At 41.5% G+C, this 22671-nt stretch overlaps 1 protein-coding gene across 4 annotated transcripts in view; it reads left to right on the forward strand.

Annotated features, from left to right (window-relative positions):
* The window catches only part of plekha7b (pleckstrin homology domain containing A7b), an 81151-nt gene that overhangs the window by 49572 nt on the left and 8908 nt on the right, over positions 1-22671 (forward strand). For 3 of the 4 annotated variants that reach the window (XM_086106830.1, XM_086106831.1, XM_086106832.1), the window contains 16 exons: positions 1349-1527; positions 3562-3966; positions 5340-5874; positions 8166-8249; positions 8657-8812; positions 10020-10073; positions 12733-12801; positions 13755-13835; positions 15267-15416; positions 15681-15782; positions 16275-16386; positions 16638-16840; positions 18172-18357; positions 19046-19163; positions 19243-19334; positions 19453-19671. In XM_086106830.1, coding sequence (XP_085962956.1) covers positions 1349-1527; positions 3562-3966; positions 5340-5874; positions 8166-8249; positions 8657-8812; positions 10020-10073; positions 12733-12801; positions 13755-13835; positions 15267-15416; positions 15681-15782; positions 16275-16386; positions 16638-16840; positions 18172-18357; positions 19046-19163; positions 19243-19334; positions 19453-19671 — 2745 coding nt within the window. Of the gene's footprint in view, positions 1-1348; positions 1528-3561; positions 3967-5339; positions 5875-8165; positions 8250-8656; positions 8813-10019; positions 10074-11198; positions 11280-12732; positions 12802-13754; positions 13836-15266; positions 15417-15680; positions 15783-16274; positions 16387-16637; positions 16841-18171; positions 18358-19045; positions 19164-19242; positions 19335-19452; positions 19672-22671 lie in introns of all 4 variants that reach the window. The other variant, XM_086106833.1, reaches the window with a different exon arrangement.

A 22671-nucleotide genomic window follows, 5' to 3' on the forward strand; every position in this document is an offset into this window, starting at 1 on the left:
AACTAGTCAGTGCATTTTATTGCACTGTATCTCTCACATTATAACTCGGAGCTGTTTTTATAACAGAATTGTGAAATTGCCTCATTGGGTTTTATGTGTATTTTCAAATGCAAAACGATATTAAGACAATATGGGATTCATTCTACCAGTCAAAAGCTTTACAGCCTTTACACTGATGGTTGAACTTCATCGTACAGTCGAACCTCATTAGAACATACAGTACCTCGAAGGCCTTTTCACTATTTTGTGGGAAAAATCTGGTGGTCATAATGAAGTTTATGATATAGAGGGGGTTCGTTGAAAGCAAAATCAGCAAATGGAAAATGAATTAGGTGAAATCAAGACTTTGAAATGTGAATATTGTAGGGGTGAAAACATTGTAAATGGGCTATGTTGAAACGAGGTTTGACTGTACATCTGTTTTTGTGGGTGCAGATGATCCAACTCAGAATTCTATTGCTAAAATTTGCATCGAATTTTCTCAAACATTTGCTGATTTCTTAAGATTAAAATGCATAAATGACGATGACAATAATTTGATGCTCTGATCATATGGAGCTTTTTTCTTGAAAATGTCAGCAGATGTCTTTTTATGTTGATGGATGCAAATGACCTGGTGTCATTTTGTGATAAATCAGCATCATTAAATGTTTCTCATGCACAAGTAACAGCACAGAAATACTTAGCTCTCCATTCCCCACGATCACGACCAACGTTGAAAAAGATGGAAGTGATATTGCTAAAAAATATATTTAATAATATGGTAAGTCACGATGACAGAACGCTAATTTGAACATTAACACTGTGTTTAAATACATGGGAAAACTGTACTGAAATAATGATTCAATTAAAATGATATATTGTACTTCAAATTATTTCGCAGACAAGTCGAACAAAAAATATTTAAATATTTTACCCTAGATAAATTTAAAAACAAACAGTTCATTGTGAGTACAAGTGTATTCTAAGTTGAATAGAATGGAACTTCACTTAGGCAGTGATGCTTTGGTTTACCATTAGTTGTATGGATAGGATGGGTAAAATTAGGAGATGAATTGTTGTAGTATGGACAGTTATGCAGATTTATTTCTCTTGATTATAATAAAAAACTACAAGACTATCCAGTATTGACAGCAGTAATTTGCAAATATACCATAACTAATTGTATCATACATTGTGTGATTGGTAGCTAGTTGTCATAAACCAAATAAAGCTTTTGTTTATAATGCACCACTCCCCCCACCCCCGTAAAATTGTATTCTTTAGTTGACATCTGTCACTGTTTCCCAACATTACTGTTGGTCGTTTTAGTGCTCACATCTACATTCACTTTGTCTCCCTCTGACAGGCGAGCCACACGGGAATGCGCTCCTACATCTACAATAAGAACTCTGTGATTGGCTCACAGGCGGAACACTGCGGGATGCGGACGTATTTCTTCAGCGCAGACACACAGGAGGACATGAACGGCTGGATACGGGCCATGAACCAGGCGGCGCTGATGCAGCAGACTCATACCATTAAGAGGTTGGTTTTGTCTCATGGGATAGGTCTCTCCCCTCCCATTGGATGGGCTTCCATCCGTATAAGTCCTGCCCATTTCATAAAGCATGGCAATCTGTGTGAAATGAACTGGTGTCGTTTAAAAAAAAAAAAAAAAAAACTGGATGCACCATTTTGACAGAAGTTTTACTTACATTTGCATGACCAAAGTATATGATCTATCGTCAGCTTGCCTTCTGAGGCTTCATTTTAGTAGGTTAGGCTCTGGCCATCTGTTCAGGGCCATGATCATTTCTGAGGTGCATCTAAATAAGGACTGAAGCCCTTTGCCAGCTGGACATAAGCCCCAGTGAAGACAGGTGCTTCTGTCGTTGGTCTTCTTGCGCCTCAAAACAATGTCAACTGTCCCTGTATGTATTAATCAATCAGTCAAATTTTATTTGTACAGCACTTTTCACACATCACTTTTCATACATAGAAATCCAAAGTGCTGTGCTAGAAAATCATCCAAAATTCAACATAAATAGACCTTCCCCCTCCATCGTAACATACTGTACACAAAAACATAAAGTATATCCCCATAAGCACACACACACACACACACACACACAACCTGATAACCAGTTAAAAAAACATGGCAAGGTACAGAGAAACCATATGAGGAAAAAGCACCCAAGGGGAGCTCATTCACGCTGAGAGGAATGACAGCCCAAGGCCACAGGGAGCGCCATGACTACAGAGAGTCCCCCATGATGAAACACTGGAGCTAGAAGATACAAAAAAAAAAAGCGTAAAAACAAGCCCAAACGTAAAAGACAAAACAATATAAGAAGCTAAGAACTAAAAACAGTAAGATTAGATAAAAATGGACTAAATTAAAAGAGCAAAAGAAATAGTTTAAAAGCCAAACAAAGATAAGATAAGATGAGAAAACCTTTACTTGTCTCACAATGGAGAAATTCCCAATTTACAGCAATAAAATTATGAAAGGGAGAAGTAGAAGAACAAAAAGTACCGGTATATAAAAAAATAGCAATATAAGCATATTAAATATGAGTGAGTGGGGGTGCATCCAGGTTTTCAGGCCCGTCATTTCAATAGCCTGACAGCAGTCGGCAGGAACGAGCAGCGGTACCTCTCCTTCTTGCAGCACGGGTGTGCCAGTCTCTGGCTGAAGGCGCTGCCCAATGCTGTCAGGGTGGCCCGGAGGGGGTGGTAGGGTCTGTCCATCATAGCTTTTAGCTTGGCGAGCATCTTCCTGTTGGCCACCATCCTCCAGTGTCCAGGAAGCAGCCCAGGACAGAGCTGGCTGTCGGTCCAGTCTCTCTCTGTCCCGGGCTGAGATGCTGCCTGTCCAGCAGACTATGCCATAAGATGGCATCTCATGAGTCTCTTAAAAATGAACAGTCTCTGACCTGATGTCCTCTGGTAGGCTATACCATCACTGGGGATCAAAATGGGTGAAACGCAGCCTCACTGTTTGTTTGGGGTCTCAGCCTAGGAATAATTCAAAGGCAGGCACCAGAGGACCTCAGGACCGTGATGACTTTTAAGAATTAATAAGTGCCTTAAAATCAACCCTAAAAACCACATGGAGCCAATGCAGCAATTTTAAAACTGGTGTAATGTGCTTAAATGATACAAAATCAATTATTACCTGATTGTATTGACCAAAACAAGCTACTCGATAAAAAAAAGAGTCATTTTGATCATGTGTGTTTTATTTTCATAATTACATTACCTTGCATATTTTACATGTGTCCCTGAAATGGCTGTTTTGTGTTTCTTCAATGAGGATGAAATAAAGTAGTGCTTCGTAGCAAAATAAATAGTTACACTTATATAACATAACTTCCGTCATATTATACATCATATTATACGTCTACATTTGGATGTTGGATGGACGCTGAGCAGCACTGTCGTTGTGAAATATCAAACAAAAAAAGAAAATATCTTTTTGTGTCAACTTCAGGATAAGTGCGCTTGAAAATGAATGCATGTGTATTCAGCCAAAGTACATTCTTATTCTTGAATGACAATTTATGCACCTCCTTTCAGAGAAATAGAGAAGCCGGAGAAAAGTAAACAGCAGGCGCTTCCTCAGACCAACCATGTCAAGCAGACCACACCTCAGTCAGAAACATTTCCAAGAACGGACAGAGAGCACCCCAGGAGTGATGGTGTACGACTGGCTCTCGGAGAAGAGGGGAGGTACACGTTGGAGGTCCAAGGAAGGCCCAGGTTGTCGGATCCAAGGGAGAGACTCTCTCCAAACTCCGTGGACGGTGGCCCATTAAGGAATGGCCACCTGAGTGTCCAGCCAGGGCCTTTGCCATCGGAACAGCACAATGGAAACCTCTTGTATCAGCGAGGGGCTGACAAAGAGAAACATGCACAAAGGAAGAGTACGCAGGCTCAAGTGGAGCACTGGGTTAAAGTTCAGAAGGGTGACCCGCCAAAGAGGTCAGTGGCAGTCTTCATAGTTAATTTGAATCAAAGTTGATTCCACTTAGTCAGCAGCAGGACTGAAACATAGCTAAATAGTGTCCTCTAGTGGCCAACATGACATCCAGACTGGTTTTTTTAAGTTTACAACCCTGAACAGGTAAACACACGGTCTTTCATATTAATTCATGATTCATTTGTCTTTATTTTAGCATACGACTACCCTAGAAGGCCACAACATTTATCAAAAATAAATCTGATTTTTAAAATTAAAATAGAGTATAATGCATTGCAGAGGAAGAGGACCTTGAAAAAAATGCAAATCGCAATTCCAATAATTACGATGGGAAAATAAATCACTATTGGTAAACAGGCTGTCTCTGACAGCACTTTTCTACCTCGGGTTCTGAAAGCGCTTTACACTTTTAACCTCATTCACCTACTGTTGACGCAGCATCAGGAGCAACTGGGGATTTAGTATCTTGCTCAAGGACACTTGGACATGAACCACCAACCTATGGGTTGGGAAACAACCGTGCTACGTATTAGTTTGCCACAGTTGTCCTACTTGTGTGCAGAAATGTGATGCTCTAGTGGAAAAGAATCTTACTCGTATTACAGTCGTTCTACTAGTGCGGGGGTCAGCAACACGCGGCTCCAGAGCCGCATGCGGCTCTTTAGTGACATCTAGTGGCTCCCTGGAGCTTTATAAAAAATGTTTGAAAATAGAAAAGGATTTTGATAGTAGGCTAATATAGCTCAAATTGACATAGATACATGTTGCAGCTCCGAAAAAGGAGAGCTGTGGTGCTGGCTTTTTAAAACGTACACTTTATTTATGCTTTTAACAGTCTCGACAAACACAGACACGTCTGCGTCCGACTCCGTGCCTTCTCTCTCCTCGTTCGACTCGAGAGGTGTTCAAAGACAGCCTCCGAAAAACGGAAATTAATGATCAGTTCACTGACACCAAGAAAAGCGAAAATAATACACCAGAACAAACAATGAAGCGAGAAAATCACAAAATAATTTCTATGGGGGCGTTTGTGAACACACAACAAAGGAATGAATAACAATCAATTATGAGACAGTCGAGTCTCCTACATACATACAGCATGTGTTTCCTTCATTGTAAGTTTTATAGAAGGCTTCTATTTTTTTGCGGCTCCAGACATACTTGTTTTTTGTATTTTTTTTTGTTATATATGGCTCTTTCAACATTTCTGGTTGCCGACCCCTGTACTAGTGCGTCGAATAGTGCTTTCTAGTGAGGACGAAGAGTGAACGAGTACATGGACCTTAAGCTAGCTATCAAGGATGACGAATAAATGCTGAAGCGGCCTGCCCTTGAGCTGTAGTTGAACTAATTGTTTGTCATTTGTTTCTGTCAGCGTTCCCTCTGCCGAGCACAACCTCCCTCGGCGAACTCCCCTCTTACAGCCCAAAGTCAGCACAGCAGACACGTCCTCCCAGTCACTGCCAAAGTCTCCTCGCCTCCCGTCCGGCAGCAACTCTCCCTCCTTCAACCTGCCTAGCGACTACAAGTACGCCCACGACCGACTGAGCCACTTCCGCATGTCCACAGATGAGCGCATGGCCACAAAGGAGGGGATGGTGTGGCAGCTGTATGAGTGGCAGCAAAGGCAACAGTTCCGACACGGCAGTCCCACGGCACCCGTGTACACTGGGCCCAACTTCACCGACTCCTCATCTTTCACGGTCACTGTGGAGATGCCCCGCTCCATCTCTGTGCCGCCGTCCCCCTGTGAGGTCCCGCCATCCATCTCACCCCCCTTCAAGCCGCTGTCCCCCCGTAGGCCACACACACCTTCGGGCAGACGGACAGTCATGCCGCTTGATGATTTGTCAAGTGTGGACAACACTGGAGCAACCTCCCCGGGCCACATCTTTACTCGCCTCTCACAGGTTTGTTGAGCTTTTTATTTGGGGTTGGAGGGAGGGGTGAGGATGGAGTGTTCGTGTGCCCAAGCCCCACCGTGTATTAAAAAAATCCATAAGTAGCTGACACGACTTCGAAAAGATTTGTTATTGCCTCTAAAGTCCACAAGCTGGTGGCAAATACATTTTATCCAAACGAAACTCCCCAACTCACTTCAACATAGTTCCTTGGAACCCGAATGCCACAAGGTTATAACGAATCACTCACTTTTGTCGACATGAAGCTCCATAACTGACTTCAACACAGTTCTTTTCAATTGTCTTTTTTAAATGCAACTCTTTAACTCCCTTCAACACTCCCTTGGCAGCAAAATGCCACAATATGGTTCCTAAGCACTACATTTCTCACCACAATGCCACAAGATGGTGACAATGTAATACTGTACTTTTTTTGAATAAATCATGTCAGCTCACTTCAGTAGTTCCTTGGCACCAAAGTGCACCAAAGTGGCAGCTGCTTCACCCAATGCCTCGCCACCCCAGGTGCCACACCTGCTGGCGATATTAAATTATTACTAAATATCACGACTAAATTCAAAATTGTTCCTAATTTTGTCTCCATCGTGCGTCTAAAAAATGTGTTTCAAATTTACTCCCACTCCGATCCCCCCTTCGTTCACGACAAAATGGTCGTATCCTACCGCACCAATTAAGTTAATAAAATAAAAAGTCAAGTGTATTTCAACTGTGTTTAGTGTGTTCAAATGGTCTGCCCAAAGACAGCTGGGATCGGCTGCAGCACACCCGCGACACATGTGAGCATAAGCGGTATAGAAAATCAATGGATAGATCATTTAATCTATGAAGCAAAGCAAAATGTTTTGGATAAATAAAGCTTACATGAAAACGTACAAAAACAATAGAAAAACAATCCACATTTATTTTAAGATAAGATAAGATAAGAAGACCTTTATTAGTCTCGCAATGGAGAAATTCCCAATTCACAGCAGCAAAGTTATGAAAGGAAGACGTAGAACAACAAAATATAGGAGCTGCTGGAAAGGCAGCCACTCTCGCGGCGCCATTTTTGAAGTCAAAATAACAAAAATAACACAACACAACACATAGGACACAGAAAGTCATGCAATCTTCACCACTTTTCTGCATACACTTTGTTGTCTGAAGCAGTTCTCGCACTTTTCTGTGTGTTTTTTCTAACTTTGCTCAACTGATTTCACTGTCTTCTATCTTAAAAAAAATCAATTGTTGTGCCTCGCGGTCAAGGTGGTCCTATTAATATATTAATAGGGCCGACTTGTGCGTTCAAAGTTTTACACCGTCAACTCCACAGGTGGTTTGAGCCTGAGCTCCTCTGTGATTCCAGCCACACATTTCTGCAGTCAAAAGGCGCACCCATCATCCACGCCCTGCAAAAACATCTCCAGCCACGTTGCCTGACACACACACACACACACACACACACACACACACACACACACACACACACACACACACACACACACGCACGCATGCATGCCTCACATTTGACCCCTTATTCCCACGTGATATGCCTCCGTAGTGTTTGAGACTTAATTATAGGCACATTTTTACAATATGGATGAACGGCAATGTATTTTCAAAACAAAGATGACCACAGTGACCATGCGAGGGAGCGGATGTGTGTGAGAACGGCAAGCAGTTGAACTTAAGTTGTGGTGCACCCGGCATCTTTAAGGCTAAGGAGGCTGCGGTAATCGCGATGTGTTTGCTCCCAGTGGAATATCATGAAGAGAGATGATTTATTAGCATCTAATCCAATGTGCCCAGGGCTCGCGAGCACCCTAGAAACATCTCTACTCTATCTCAAACATCAGCAGCACTCTTTCTTCTCATCCCACATTTAAATAAAAAACCTATTATACAGCAAAAAATAGTGGCTTGGGAATCTCAGAGGGAAAGACTCACAGTGCTTCTCTTGCTGGTAGCAAACAAATGTTATTTTAAGAAAGCAGGTTTGCTGTAATTTATGTGGAGTTAATTAAATCTCTTGTTTGTGTCCTTTTAAGGCTAGATATGGTTGGCCTGCCTGCTTTTCACTAATTCTGTGTGCGAAGCAAAAACACTTTCACTTTTTTTTTCCAAGCCCTCTGGCGTCAGGAACGTCAGGGCACACCTTGTTTCCAATATGAAGAAAAATAAAAGTGCTGTGTAGTCATATTTGTTTGTGAGCAACGTTTTGAACTTTAATTAGACATTCTGTTTGATTTAACACTATGTGAGCTATGGTTAACACGTGGATGCGTTCACTTCCTCCTCAGACCTCCCAAATGGCGAGACGGTCGATGCCAGCTATGGGCTACATCACGCATACCGTCAGCGCACCCAGCCTGCATGGCAAAACGGTATGCATCCCCTTCCATGACACTTTATTGATCCACTATAAGATAAGGAAATGTTGTGATTAGACACATGGTCCCGAGATGATGTAAATCAGCTTTCTACAGCTGGTGAGCCCTCTGCGATAGAACCTCTGCCACACTCCCTCAGGAACCTTCAACCACACAATGCTTTTTTTTTTTTTTTTTAAATTCACCAATGACAAGTTTAGACTCTGCATCTCTCGACAAGTTGTTAACTTATTGTAGGGGTGGACAAGTTAGGCACCGCTCTGTTCTTTGAGCTGACCCACCGAGCGTTTACATTATCAAGTGTCCCCACCTTTTGGGCCCTTTCAATATTACCGCTGCTCATGTTAAGTCACTAGTAACTGCTGGCTCCCTCTGTGTTGTAAACCCGGGTGTGGCTCCAGCCCGAGGAGCTGACTCTGCTCCTCATTCAGCTGCGGCGGCACCAGGCCAAGATGGCTGGCGTGCAAAGCCCCGCCGCTTCTGCGGCTGGTGGTGGTGGCGCGTTGGCTCATCTGCGACATCAGCAGCACAACGGCCTCCTAGGCCCCAGCTTGCAGGTCAGGGGTCTCGCACTTCCTTAAACCTCCTTAACATCGCAGCCCCCCTGGTGGTGCATCGTGACCCCTCCACCCCTCTCCCGACCCAGCCGATCCTGAACATTCCTTCCCAGTCATTCATAGACAGTCAGTTGCCTTGGACTTCATTGCACAAAACAGTGTGCAGATTCGACACACACTAGCTGACATTGAAAGCATGTTGCTTGTTGTTTCCACTTGCATTTATACTAATGGCTGCATAAAGTACAGTCATGCCTGTGTTTCTCATTTTGATTCAGCAATCATTGCGCCGTGTAAGAGAGTGAAGCTGCAGTGGCGCTGCGCAAAGACAACGCCACTCTTGGTCCCGCTCCCTTTGACTGCACTGTCCTGCTCATACTTGATGACTTGATTTCAATTTGGCTTAAAAAAAGTGAACTCTAATGGACCTTTTCATTATGATGTCACACATATTTCCAGATGGCAAACACTCCGATGGCATCCATTTCAAACAAACCCTGCTAGGCTCATTGAGGTTGAATGACGATGAAAACAGCGAATGGCTTGGACGATGAGATTTTAGCCTTCTTCCAATGGCTACCGTAATTTACGAGTCTATTTCAACAGGGTGATTCCAAAATAAATGTTGTGGAAATTCAGACATAGTTAACATGCTCATTTAGGGACTGGCTTTTCTGTTGCTCGGATTGATGGCACAGGCTCAACTTTTGATTCTAAAATGGATAGCACACGTACGTCTACTAGCAGACTTGCCATTTCAATTTAGCCAAATTACTCCATGACAATCCATCCAAAGATTTCAAATACAAATTGTGGAAAATGTCTTCCACAAATGTGATGATGGAGGTTTGGTTCCGAGCCTGTGCCTTTGAGGTGTCTACTACATTATAAGGCAATCTTGTAATCTTTCCTGTACACTTATTTACAACAACCACATGACTTAGCTTCCTCACTAACAGATTTTAATTTTTTTTTCAAGAAATTGACACAAACCAAAATCTTTTGGGGTATATCTGGTAGCCTGATCCAAAACACAACAAATTTTCACTTTAGGTCAGCAGCAGTCAATCCAGCCAAAAGCTCCCAAACATTAAATGCAATGTATTATTATTATTATGAAAAGGTCCATTGAGAGCAACTCAATTCAAGCCGATAAAGCTTAGCAGCTTCATTTCAAGTGATATATCTCTTCACTGCTCATTTAAAGGCTGACGATACTTACATACAACTGAAGAAGGACCTGGAGTATCTCGATCTGAAGGTGGGCCCCCCAATGAAATCCAATGTCACCCTCTCCTTTTTTCGTCCTATTTGTCTCCCTTTTGTGTTCTACCATCCCACTCCATCTCTCTTAGAATTCTTGTAGAATTACAAAGCATGCCTATCATGTCTTAATTTTTGTCCGTTTCTGAATTCAATGTGTGTTTTTGTGTGATGGCAAAAGTAGAGCATAGTGACTTTACTGGCTTCCTTATTTTCTATAATGCAATGCTGCATGTTTGGACCCATGCTAAAATAAATAAATAATAACAATAATAATAATAATTATTATTATTACCACTACTACTTCTACTATTGTTATTGTGACAAAAAATTTAAAAAGAGGGCCAGTATGGAATCACCATAAAAAAATAATAATTGAGAAATGTTTATTTGCATCCGTGGTTTTTAAAAATATGTTAACCAATGTTATCGAACCAAAAAGTGTTTTTAACCAAAAATGTGATATCAGGCCTCTGAACTGAAGACATCCGCTGGTCTCAGTTTGCTAGACTTCAGTTTTTAGTAGTTGTTTAAATTTGAATTATGACAGAACGGTCATCACTTTTTTGGTAAAATTATTACATATTTGTAATATTACGACTTCATTGTCCTACTATTTGCAACACTCTTCTTCAAAATATTACTATAGTAATCCCTCGTTTTTTGTGGTTAATGGTGACCAGAAATTTCCTGCGAAAGGTGAAAACCACGATGTAGGATTTTACAACATTCTTCTTAAAACTACAAATTAATTGTCATCATATTACAATTGTATTCTCACAGCATTTCATCTTTATTGATGTGAAAACTGTTACGACAGTGTTCCCAACATGGCATTTCTTGAAAATGACTGTATTCATAGAAATCTACAGCTTTATTTTTATAGCATTACAACTTGATTCTGTTCTATTTCATGAAAAAGTATATATATATATTTTTTTGGCTTACTGAGGTGAGGCATGCTGCATCCAGACGTCTGATTTTGTGAAAACCCGCCAGCATCTCTGAGCAGTTTCTACACACTGTACTTGAAATCCACCACAGTGCATCCGTAACAGACGGCAGTTCATGGAACACCAGACGGGCGTTTTTGTCATGCTCTTCATTCCCTGTTTCAAAACAGATCCAAAGTCATGAGCCGCTGATTGTTTCAGTTCACAGCGGCTTTGAAAACGCCACTCTAACTTTTGGATGCTGTTGCAATGTAAGGAAAGTGTTGTTTCAGAGACAAACCGCTTTGGAATCAAATTCGGTGGAAATTAGGGTTATGCAACCGGGTACTTTAAGCCAATCATGCCCTGTCAAAAATTGTCATGATGGGGAGGAGATGATCAAGGCAAAAGGCTACTTTGACTTTTGGGCATGCTCTGAAGCAATGTTTGTTGTGTGTACAGTCGCCTTTTGTTTTACTTTTGAAGGAATTGGTGATGGGATGGAGGACCAATCTGTCGATGCATATTTTGGGTGGTGAACAGAGTTAACTTTCAACGTAATTGCTTGAGAATTTAATAGGACATTCTTGATCTGATGCATTTTGTTATTTTGACATCTATTCCTGAGCTTCCTGTGATTTTCTCTGAGAAAAAAAAAGTTTATGATTAAAAAATATATATTCATGAAATCCTGCCAAATTCTCAAAAATGTGCACTATACAGTCAGTGGTGGTTTCTGGCATGTGCAATATGTGAGGCCACACACACACACACACACACACACACACTTGATATGGTTTTCTCTTGCGCAAAGGCACGGCTAGTGAAAATTGGCATTTTTATGGGGATTTTGCACCTTCTTGGTGAATGTGGATCTTCGGATTGACATAGTCTAACAATGTATTGGATGAAACATTTTGAAACCGATTATGTTGATTCGGTGTATGTGCAAGTGCACTGTTATATTGAACAAGGCGGTCACTCGAAAGAATACGGACCTTACTCACGGTATAAATAAAATGACAAACCATACACACGTGTACGTGAAGCACACACAGATATAACTATCACTGCTACTACAGGGAAAATAACGACATCAACAATAAACATGGAAAGCATAAAAGAATGGCGGCTTCAATCCCTGTGCTATAGTGTCGGACAGTTTGACAATTGGCATCCCAGCATGTCTAGCGGCGCGTGAAACTAGTCGTAGCTAATTACGTAATGGTAGTTCAATGCATGTTGTCAGTTAAGTTGCTAATTGGAGGGAAAACGGCAGCGATCCAACTATTACAGACATCTTCTCCTGCATCCAAAAGACGAATTGTCTTATGAAGCGAATAAATTGACAATGCAGTTTTTATCACGAACAAAAAGGATGATGGGAATGTAATTGATGCAAGACCACCATTGTATATACTACACATGCCAGACAGCACAATCCTGTTAAGTAGTACTTCAATGGGGCCTAGTTTCCTCCATGTTTACGCCTCTAATTTCTGCACTAACTTCTGTTTTTTTTCCAGCTCATGTGCTTTCTGCCTCTATGATTCATTATTTGATCTCCTTTACATCTATCTGACTTGTCTTGTCGGCACCCTGCTTGTTGTTTTTTAAGATTCTCTGAAATATTTATGCGTTAACTGGGCGCGTGAAAGCAGGAGAAGATCGAACTGTGCGGTCATAATGGTGTTAAATATTCGATTTTGTTTGCGGCCATTTCAGGTTACTGGACGGGAAAGTCTCCGAACAGAAGCACAGAGGCCGGTGAAAATAGCTGAAAGTGATGCTGATGTAAGTGGACCGTGCTGATTATGTGCTTTTCTTCCACCCACTTCTTCTTAGTCACTGACAAAAGTGCGACTTTTAGTGTGCTTTGTGTGTGTTTATTAAGTTATTTTAAACAGGGGGAATGGAGGCAGGGGAGCATTAAGTACACTGCAACACAGTGGGGACTCTCAAGCAGACTGCACAGTGAGGGCCTGAGCGTATCGACCACGGCTTTTATTTTCCTTGCTGCAATTTAAAGGGAAAAATACATGTAATGGGACTTTTGGATGTGGAGCTGCTAAATTTTTCAGTTTGATTTGCCTGCCGCCGCTGCGCGCGCTCTTTGTTTCGCGCCGAATGGAGGTAAATGGGATGGATGTCATGGCTTTTCATCATTAGCATTGTTCCACTTTAACAATTTATAAGAAATTTGTCTGAATGCTGAATATTTCATGCAATTAAAAACAACAATATACGGCCTCAGCAAAATAAAAACAGCTTAATAATTAATTGAACGGAATGATAAGTAGATGTGAGAAAAATACACAGTGTGAGAGAGACACTGTGAACTTGGCAGGCTTATGTTGTTTTCATAAACACGTAACCCATTTCCGGGAAAACACATCTGTCACTCCCAATAAACACACTTTGGACCTAAAGTGAATTGGAAATGATATGGATTTTTGATTACCGGTACAATTGCTTATCATGACCGTTGCTACATTTGGAGATGTCTTTTTCTCTGAGATTGAGAAGGGATGCTTCTTGACATATTCACACAGAGAAGATTAATTCATTTTATCTTGCCGACAGACAGTGAGCGCAAACGAGTCGACCAAATTAGCTCTCTTTTACTTGTCACTGTTTTACATTAACACTGTTAGATGTGAAAATGACATCACTTTGAGTGTTTTTCCTTCGTTTCTTTTACTATTATTGGTGTTCTTGATGTTATTTCTTTATTTTTCTGTCTCCAGGTGAAATTAAGCCGACTGTGTGAGCAAGACAAGATTCTACAGGAGCTAGAGGCCAAGATACGCACGTTGAAGGAAGATAAGGTTGTGTTCTGAGTTTTATATTGTCTCATGAAGGAAGTAGATTTTTGACACAATAAGCTACATTTCAAATCAAATACATGTTTTTTAATAACAGAGATTGCTTTTTTGCTTAACACTTTTCACTGACAATTCAAGACAAAGAAGGCATCTCCAGTGCCGTGGACCTAGGTTGAGGTGAATTGAGGAGTTTCATTTAGATAAAGGTAGTGCTTTACTGCCATTTTGCGCCAAACTGCTATTGGGGATCCATTTTGGAGTGATTTGAGGAGTTTCATTGAGATAAAAGTAGTGCTTTACTGCCATTTTGCGGAATGCTGCTATTGAGGAACTAGGTTTTGATGAAAGTGGTGCATTGGAACCATCTTGTAGCAGCTTGGTGCCGAGGCACTCTGTTAAATGGGAAGTGAAGTCAAAATTAACATGTTCCATGCACCCCCCCACTAGTTCAAACACTGTATTTCGATTAATATTGTGTTTGTGGATTATGAATTATGCAGCAAAATCAACCCATTTTTATTCATCTCAGCCACTTTTGCCACTTGCCATCAACTGAAAATGTTATCACGGTCACTCAGGGCTCAGACCATCACGGCTCACCTGTCTTATGGGTTTGGTGGTGTGATTTTCGCAAGCTGAGTGAGCTCTTAGGCACTGTGATGTCATTTTCAGTGAACAGTTAAGTGGCACAATGGCCGCCCTCTGTGACGGATAAAGATGGCTGGACTTTGCCGCTTCATTCATAATGCACAAACACAATATTAATCAGAATACCATGTCTGGCTTAGTGCAGACACATAGAACATCTTTCACTTCACCTTCCTTTTAAAAGTGAGTTGAAGAGCTTCATTTATACAAAGGTCCTACTTTGCCATCATCGTGTAGCACCTTGGCATCAATGAACTATGCTGAAGTACATTGCACTTCCTTTTGACAAAAGTGCTTTAACACCACCCTGTGTCATCTCTAGGCAATTATTTTTGGTGTCTGTCAATTACTCATGAATTTTCACAATTAGTGTATATAATATTCATCGATTTAATGTATTCTATACAGTACAGTAAAATTAACCTGGAACCCCCCCCCAAAAAACCTTTTGTTGTGTAATTTCACACTTGATGGCTGGGCAGGATCACCAGACGACTCTCAACTACAGTACTTCTACACAAGCAACTAAAAAGTCACTTTTTCCATAATATCTTCCCATTGAAATATGTATATACTCATTTATTAGCATTAATTCCAACATATTTGAAATTATCAGACAACAGTTTGTTTAGTGCCACCATTTCAGATACTGCATCACAAGATGTGGTCCCCCATTTTGAAGGACACCCAAAAATGGCAGCTCAATTATCCCTTCGCAACTTCACCCCCAAAAAAAGCAAAAGTGAATCCTTAATTGAGTGTGCGTGTGTTCCTGTCTCTATCCAGGACAAGCTGGAGTCAGTGTTGGATGTGTCCCACCAGCAGATGGAGCAGTACAGAGATCAGCCAGCCCACATAGAGAAAATTGCCTACCAGCAGAAACTACTGCAGGAGGATGTGGTGCACATCAGGGCGGAAATATCCAAAGTGTCCACAGTAAGTCACACGTTTGTCGCAAGTCCAAAGGAATGGAAGAAAATGATTAAACATAAATGACTGGACCTTTGTCTAGGCTTGATCTGGATGAGCACCAAAATGTAGGCTATCATTGCTACTTCCTTTACACTTTCAATGTTGTCAGTTTCAGGCCTTTTTACTCAAGGTCAATGGCAGAAAGTGCTCCGGTATTTAAAAAAAAAAAAAAAAAAAAGAGTTTAGACTTTGAGGTGTACGAAGTTGGACCCCTCTTTTATTGTGCAGGAGATGGAGAATGCATGGAAAGAGTACATCAGGCTGGAGAAAGATGTAGACTGGCTCAGAGCAGCTCTGCAAGGACACATGACTCGCACTGACCTCTCTCAGGTATGCAGTGTCTCTTTTATAGACGCATGAGGGATAATTAATTCTGAATGTCATATGGTCAATTTCAGAATTTTTCACAATATTATTGGTCTGTCGTATTATTAACCAATTCAAAGTGTAGAAAAGCTTAAAAAGAAATCCATGAACCTTTACTCTGCCGTGCAGCATTATGTTGTCTCAAGTGTGAAAGTCTGGATGTTTGTTTGGTTGTTTATTTTTGAACATTGGAAGGTTAGATGCATTTGAGTAGACCTGCCTTGGTGCACAACAAACTGTTTAGCCACAAAGTTAAAAATGTGCAGATTCATTTTCACCTATTTAAACGAATTCGCTCATCGTTTCATTTACTGCATCGCTCATGTCTCTTTGACAAAGAGTTTTGACAACACAAATCATTCATGGCATTGCAACTTAGATGCTTTTTTTTTCTGGTTACGCCACCTATTTGCCAGCTAGGCGGATGCAAATGTGCATTTGTTTGTCTATGAGCAGCAAGAGAAAGCCCAGATGAGGAAAGAGCTTTGGAGAATCGAGGATGTTATCGCAGGCCTCAGCAGCAGTAAAGACAACTACAAAGTCACTATTTCCTCTGTGACCAACCCGGGTAAGAAAAGCACTGAAACCCGCACCCTATGTATGTGGCCACGATTCACAAAAATGAATCGTGAATTCATATGTATGTTTCGTGTGAAATTAGTAAAAGCTCAATACAGTATTCCCAGCTTTTTGTGAATATAGTGAAATGCTGTGTTCCCAAAAAGCCTGTCATGTTGTCATCAGTGTAAATGCATTGAATACACCCGGTGGAAAAGACACACTGATTTGTGGACTCATTTCACATCCAACCCTCCCCAGAGAGGAAATTTGTGCCTTCCGTGCCGACGTCGTCAGTGCCTTCGATGTCTGGAAGCCCGCCTTCTATGGAGATGAGATTGTCTCAGCCGCAGCACAGCCCCCACCTCAGTCCTAATAACCACAATGCACCAACCCTCACGCTATCCTCCAGCCACCGCCAACAGCCGCTTCAGTCCACAACCAACACTACTGGGCATACATGGGTAAGTGACGTGCAGATGTATGGAAAGCCGTTTGAGGATTAATTCCATATCCTTCATATCCAGCGTTCAGGTCCATGAACTACTAGTATAATGTCCTCACAAGTAGAACGACGGTGTCTTACTATTCTTCTTGGTTAAGAACGGGGCTAATTAGAATATCAAAAGGGCCGTCCTCGATTTATAAACATAAATAACAAAAATAAAAATTGTTTTTGAGAAGTAAGTCAGCAGGTGAGGCACTTGAAGAAGACAGAAAATGCCTTACCTTTGTCTGTACATTGGACCGTCAAACTTTCTTGCACTCCCTGTGCACATGCCTTTTGAGAGTCAAAGAACATGCAGCTTTCATTGCTGATTGGCCGTTACCCACCTGCACGAACAACTAATCAGATGATGTTAAGGGAGCGTCAATGCTGGACAGAAGTCACCGCATCTAGAGACGTGTGCTGCAAGCATCAGAGACAAAATAACCCAGTTTTGAATTTATTGGCCGTCAAATTATGCCAATAATTGCTAAAATGCCAAATATTGGCCAATGATCGGTCCATCATGAGTTTAAACTGGAAGCGTAACACAATCTCTTAATCCAAAACAGTTGAAAACAATTTCAAACTGATATTTAACGGCGGCCTGGTGATCAAGTGGTTAGCGCGTCGACCTCACAGTGCAGAGGAACCGGGTTCGATTCCGGCTCCGGCCTTCCTGTGTGGCGTTTGCATGTTCTTCCCGGGCCTGCGTGGGTTTTCTCCGGGTACTCCGGTTTCCTCCTACATTCCAAAAACATGGCAGGCTAATTGAACACTCAAAATTGTCCCTTGCTGTGAGTGTGAGCGCGGATGGTTGTTCGTCTCTTTGTCCCTTGTGTGGCAACCGGTTCACTACTGCCTACTACCCGAAGACAGCTGGGATAGGCGCCAGCACGCCCCGCGACCCTTGTGAGGATAAGGCGGATTAGAAAATGGATGGATGGATGGATGATTTTAACCTTAAAGATAAATGGCTTCCCAATTATTTCATTTTGAAAAATTACACCCGAAGTGCATGGACTCCCTTAAAGTCTCTCTAACTTCCATTAACAAAACTTAACTCCTCCTTCTTGACATGCAATGTTTTATAATCTTTTACACTCCCTTGACATCAGTGACTACATTCCTATTAGCAAGTGCATTGTGACATCGTAGGACGTTACAGAAAGAGCGCAAAAACACGAATAGCTGACGATAGGTTGCAAAGAGTAAAATACGGACAGGTGACGTGTCTAATAGAGAATGGGCTGAATTTCATTGCATAGAAGATCATACAGTTTGAAGTAATCAGATGTGTGTGTGCAGGACGAAGAAGACGTGCCTCCCAGACCGCCTCTACCTCAAGTCTACAGTCCTGATGAGCAGCCCCCCGCCGTGCCCCCTTTGCCCAGGGAGACGACAGTCATCAGGCACACTTCAGTACGCGGACTCAAACGACAGTCTGATGAACGAAAGCGAGATCGAGAGATAGGCCAAAATGGAGACCTTAAGGTACAGTAGGCTTACGTCATGTACGGTAGTATTCTGCGTGTGTATCCTGCGATATCGGCTCATCGTTGGCACCCTCGCAACATTGCAATTCTTTAAGTACCGGTAATCATATTTACTGGGTTTTTTCAGTATCCAGGCAAGTCTGAATATGTAAATGTGAGTACTGTATTGTTTTATGGTTCATTTAAGTCAAAATAGCTGTTTAAAGATTTAGAATGATCATAACATCTATGTTAATTTACATTGACCCACATTTCACATTCATATCGTAGCATTAAGCTAGGCAAGTTTCGTTGGCCAAAAGTAGATGCTTGGTTTAACTTTGTATTTTGGTGTTTGAATATACAATTGTTAATTCTCTTTTGTTTTGTGTCAGGGTTATAGTCAACTTAAATTAAACGGCGCACTTTGCCTCTTGGAGAACTGTGCGAGCGAGACTTCTTTTCATTTCCTCAAAGTGATATCGCGTCTTCCATCTCCTGATCATGAGAGAGTGAAAACTGCCTCTAAGTACTTAATACTTTAAAAAGTGTGTTCAGCTAAGTCAAGTGTTTCTAATAAGTTTTCAGTGATAGAGGCCTCTGGAGGGGTCAAACAATATACGGGGGGTTCACTGTACTACAAACAGACTTCCATAATGACGAGAGCTGCCTGCTTCATATACCGAACGACTCTGCGGTTGTGACAGGTGGAGCTCAGGCCTTTCCTGAGCGATCCTGAGCTTCTGGGTGTGGGAGATGGCTCTAGCGTCACCGGCATGACCTCATCAGGACACGACGCAGGTTATCAGACTTTACCTAGCAGAGGTACGATCACGTTGACGTCATACAACACACCTACTGAGACCCACGCTATAATGTTTGAGAGTTTTTGATTTCCTCTCAGGAATAGCCGGCTCCTCCCTCAGACTGAATCACTCCTCAAGCATCTCATCTTACGTGACCTTACGGAGAGCGACATCAGCTCCCGGTGTGAAGGTGAGGCTCCTTAATTACGGACCATCCCAGTCACACCGATGGAGTGTTAATGATCACTTCCTTTCTCTTCCCTCCCCTGTGCACGTTTTGCTTCGTCTTTCCCCTGTCTTCATCTCAGGAGCGATCGAAAAGTGCCTTGGAGCGTCTCTACTCAGCGGAGGCGGCGCCTCAGCGCGGGAGGATGAGCGCCGACGAGCAGCTGGAGAGGATGAAGAGGCACCAGAAGGCTCTGGTGCGACAGCGCAAGCGCACCTTGAGCCACGGGGACCGCCACGCCTCCACATCGTCACGCTCCTCCTCCTCATCCTCGCGCCCTCTCTCGGCTGACTTTGGATCTGTATGTTTGTAATCTAGAACATCACCACACCTCACATTCTCACGCATGGCGGCGGGCAAACAGAGAGTGGCCCAGCGAACATTCCCCTCACATGTCAAAACATTTGCGATGCATGCTAAACTACTTTTGCAATGCATGTTGTTTGCAAAATTACACATGTACATTCATTTCTGCTCACTCACTGACTTTCAGCTCCAAAGTTGAGATGACATTTCATCCTAGGTAAAGTTAAAGGATGTTTGATTTCTCTAGACGTTTTGAAATTGCTAATGCCAATGATTTGACATTAACTGGAATCATCCATAAGTTACATTTGCGTATCCCTCTCAAAACACGCCTGCCGTCTTTCTAACTCATCCTGTCCTTGTCTTCTATCCCTTTTTCTAACAAATGTCCGTTTCCACATAATCAGCTGCCATAGAATAACATTGAGCTACAGTGTAGTGTGAAAATACAGAATGATTTGACAGTTACTACCAAGTGTTTAAGAAGAAAAAACTACAGTGAACCAAAACAAAATCCACGATAAGTAATTGACGCACTCTGAAATCTACACAAGTCACACTCATGCCACCAAAGCAATACACAAACTAAACACACACACACACACTCACACACGAATGCTGAACTGTGCATTTGTGCGGCTTGACTCTATAGTGATGATACCGTGGTGCCTTGAGATAGAAGTTTAATTTGTACTGTGACCACATGCTGTAACTCTCAGAACACTCACCTCTCAAATTATATTTCCCGTCTAAAATAAATGGAAATCCCATTTATCCATTGCTGCCTATTAAAAAAACAAAACACAAAAGCATTTTTTTTTGGTAATACTTCTTAAGAAAACTAGCACCCTGTGGATATTGTCTGATCATACTGCATGCAGCATGATCAGACAATATCCAAATCAAGTGGCTAGTTTACACTTTAACTCAATATCACTTGTTCTGCCTCAAACCCATAGTTTGGTGAAACATTTTGCACTTTATAAGCAGTGGAAATAAAATTTATTATTATTATAATTATTATTATTTAATAAATAGGCCCTAGAAGGACAAAGAGAATAATTCTGCATTCTTTGCATTAAGCTATCAGACTTGCCTAAGCAAAAAAACAATGTGGTTGTTTTCAAGACACAAAACGTAATTCTTGTTTTAAATTTACTTAGAACGTCAACTCCAACTCATAGTGGCAATAAACAGCTTGAATCCTCTTTATTTGAAGAATTGTTTGAAAAACTTGTGTCACTTGTGTCTCAAGGTAGCACTGTATTCACTTTTGAGTGAGTTGAGCACCACCACATGTTTATAGGTTGTAGTGTCCGACTAAAACCATTTCTATTTCATGGGCGAATCGTGAGTATGCAGGCGTTCAATGTACACTGCTTCTGTGTTGTTGCATGTAATCATCATCTCCTTGCCTATCGAAATCATCCGTCCATTTTGCTGCTGATAGTCACCAATGTTGCCTTCTGAAAGACATTTCCTCTTTCATCAGTCACTTCTTCAGGTCACCCAGACTTGAACAGGAAGCCCCATCGTTTCTTCTTGTTTCAAGTAGTGAGACCTCTTTGGCTGAACCTAATACTGGGGTCCCCCCTGTCCCTGAAACATGACATAGATGGACTGGTTTGCATGGGGCGTGAGAATGTTATCACGTGGCACAGAAAGGCACCCTCGGTTAACATACTTTGAGGTTTTCCATTTGATTGTTTTATATTCATGGCCCAGAAAGGCCCATTCATCCACATCCTGCATTGGAACTGTAATTAGCACTTTACTAGGATGTCATCGTATGTTGGGCTGTGTTCTGACTTAAGTACGAATTTGGTCATGTCGTCGCTTTAAGAATGGATTTTCTGTCCTCAACTAAGCAACCCTGTATGTTCCAAAACTCCAAATTTAAGAGCATTTTAAAACGATTTTGCTTATAGCAAATAATAAGGGTTTGTAACAACACTGAGCAATTAAAATCCCCCAGATGGCAGCACAGCAATTTAGACTGTATGCTCTTCTCTCAAGAACACAGGGGAACCTCAAAGGTCGAAGCAGATGAATTGCCGCAAAATGGATTTCTGTGATTTGAAATAGAAATTGTGTTAGGGGCTGAGCCTTGTCGTGAATAGTGAAAAGATGCAACTGTCTTGACGATGCCAAAGAGTTATGCTTCGATGTGTGAGGTGCATTATGTTGCAATCTTGCGCGACATGATGCCTGATGACAGTTGAAACTCCAAAGTTTTATGTGTAACTTAAGAGGCTTTCCTCCGAACTTTCGTGCAACTGTGGCCAAATCACAAGTACTTAGCTGTTTAGCATTGGCACATATTGAGTCTCATGGATTTATTTAAACTTTGATAGTGTCCAAGTAACTTCTGTAATTTACACCTTAGTGGCCGTCAAATTAGGCTCCATGAGCTGGAGTCCGCAAAATAATTTGCAATTAATTATGTTGAATAAGAATAATCAACACCTTGCACAACGTGGTTGCAAAGAACTACTTTTGTCTGAGTGAAGCTCTTCAAATCACTCCAAATTGTTTCCATGACACCAAGATTCCACCAGATGGTGGACAAAAACAGCAATTGGTTGAGTATGTCTTCCACAATGAAAATCAGTGAATTTGTGAATGTTGATCCATAAAAATGTTAAATATAACATTTCAACCTTTTATCCGAATGAAATCAATCTGAAATTTGTTTTTGTAAATTCCATTCATTTTCTGATCCGCTTTATGCTCACAAGGCTCGTGGGAATATATTTTTTGTCTGAAGCAAATGGGAATTCGGTATTATAATTTTATTATTATTCCAACTTTTTTCGACAATTGACAAGTGCCTAATTCCCACATCATTTTGTGGTACCCATGGTGGTTATATTTAATGGACGGAAGGATTATGAGGAGTGGGTCACTGGGAAAAAAAAAATCTCCTTGGACACAAAAGCTTGCAAACCAATCCATCCATACATTCTCTGAACGGGCTATCCTCACAGGAACGCCT

The sequence above is a fragment of the Hippocampus guttulatus genome, chromosome 3 (genome assembly GCF_054856545.1).
Source record: "Hippocampus guttulatus isolate MCC_2025c chromosome 3, RoL_Hgut_1.0, whole genome shotgun sequence".
In the NCBI taxonomy this organism is placed as follows: domain Eukaryota; kingdom Metazoa; phylum Chordata; class Actinopteri; order Syngnathiformes; family Syngnathidae; genus Hippocampus; species Hippocampus guttulatus.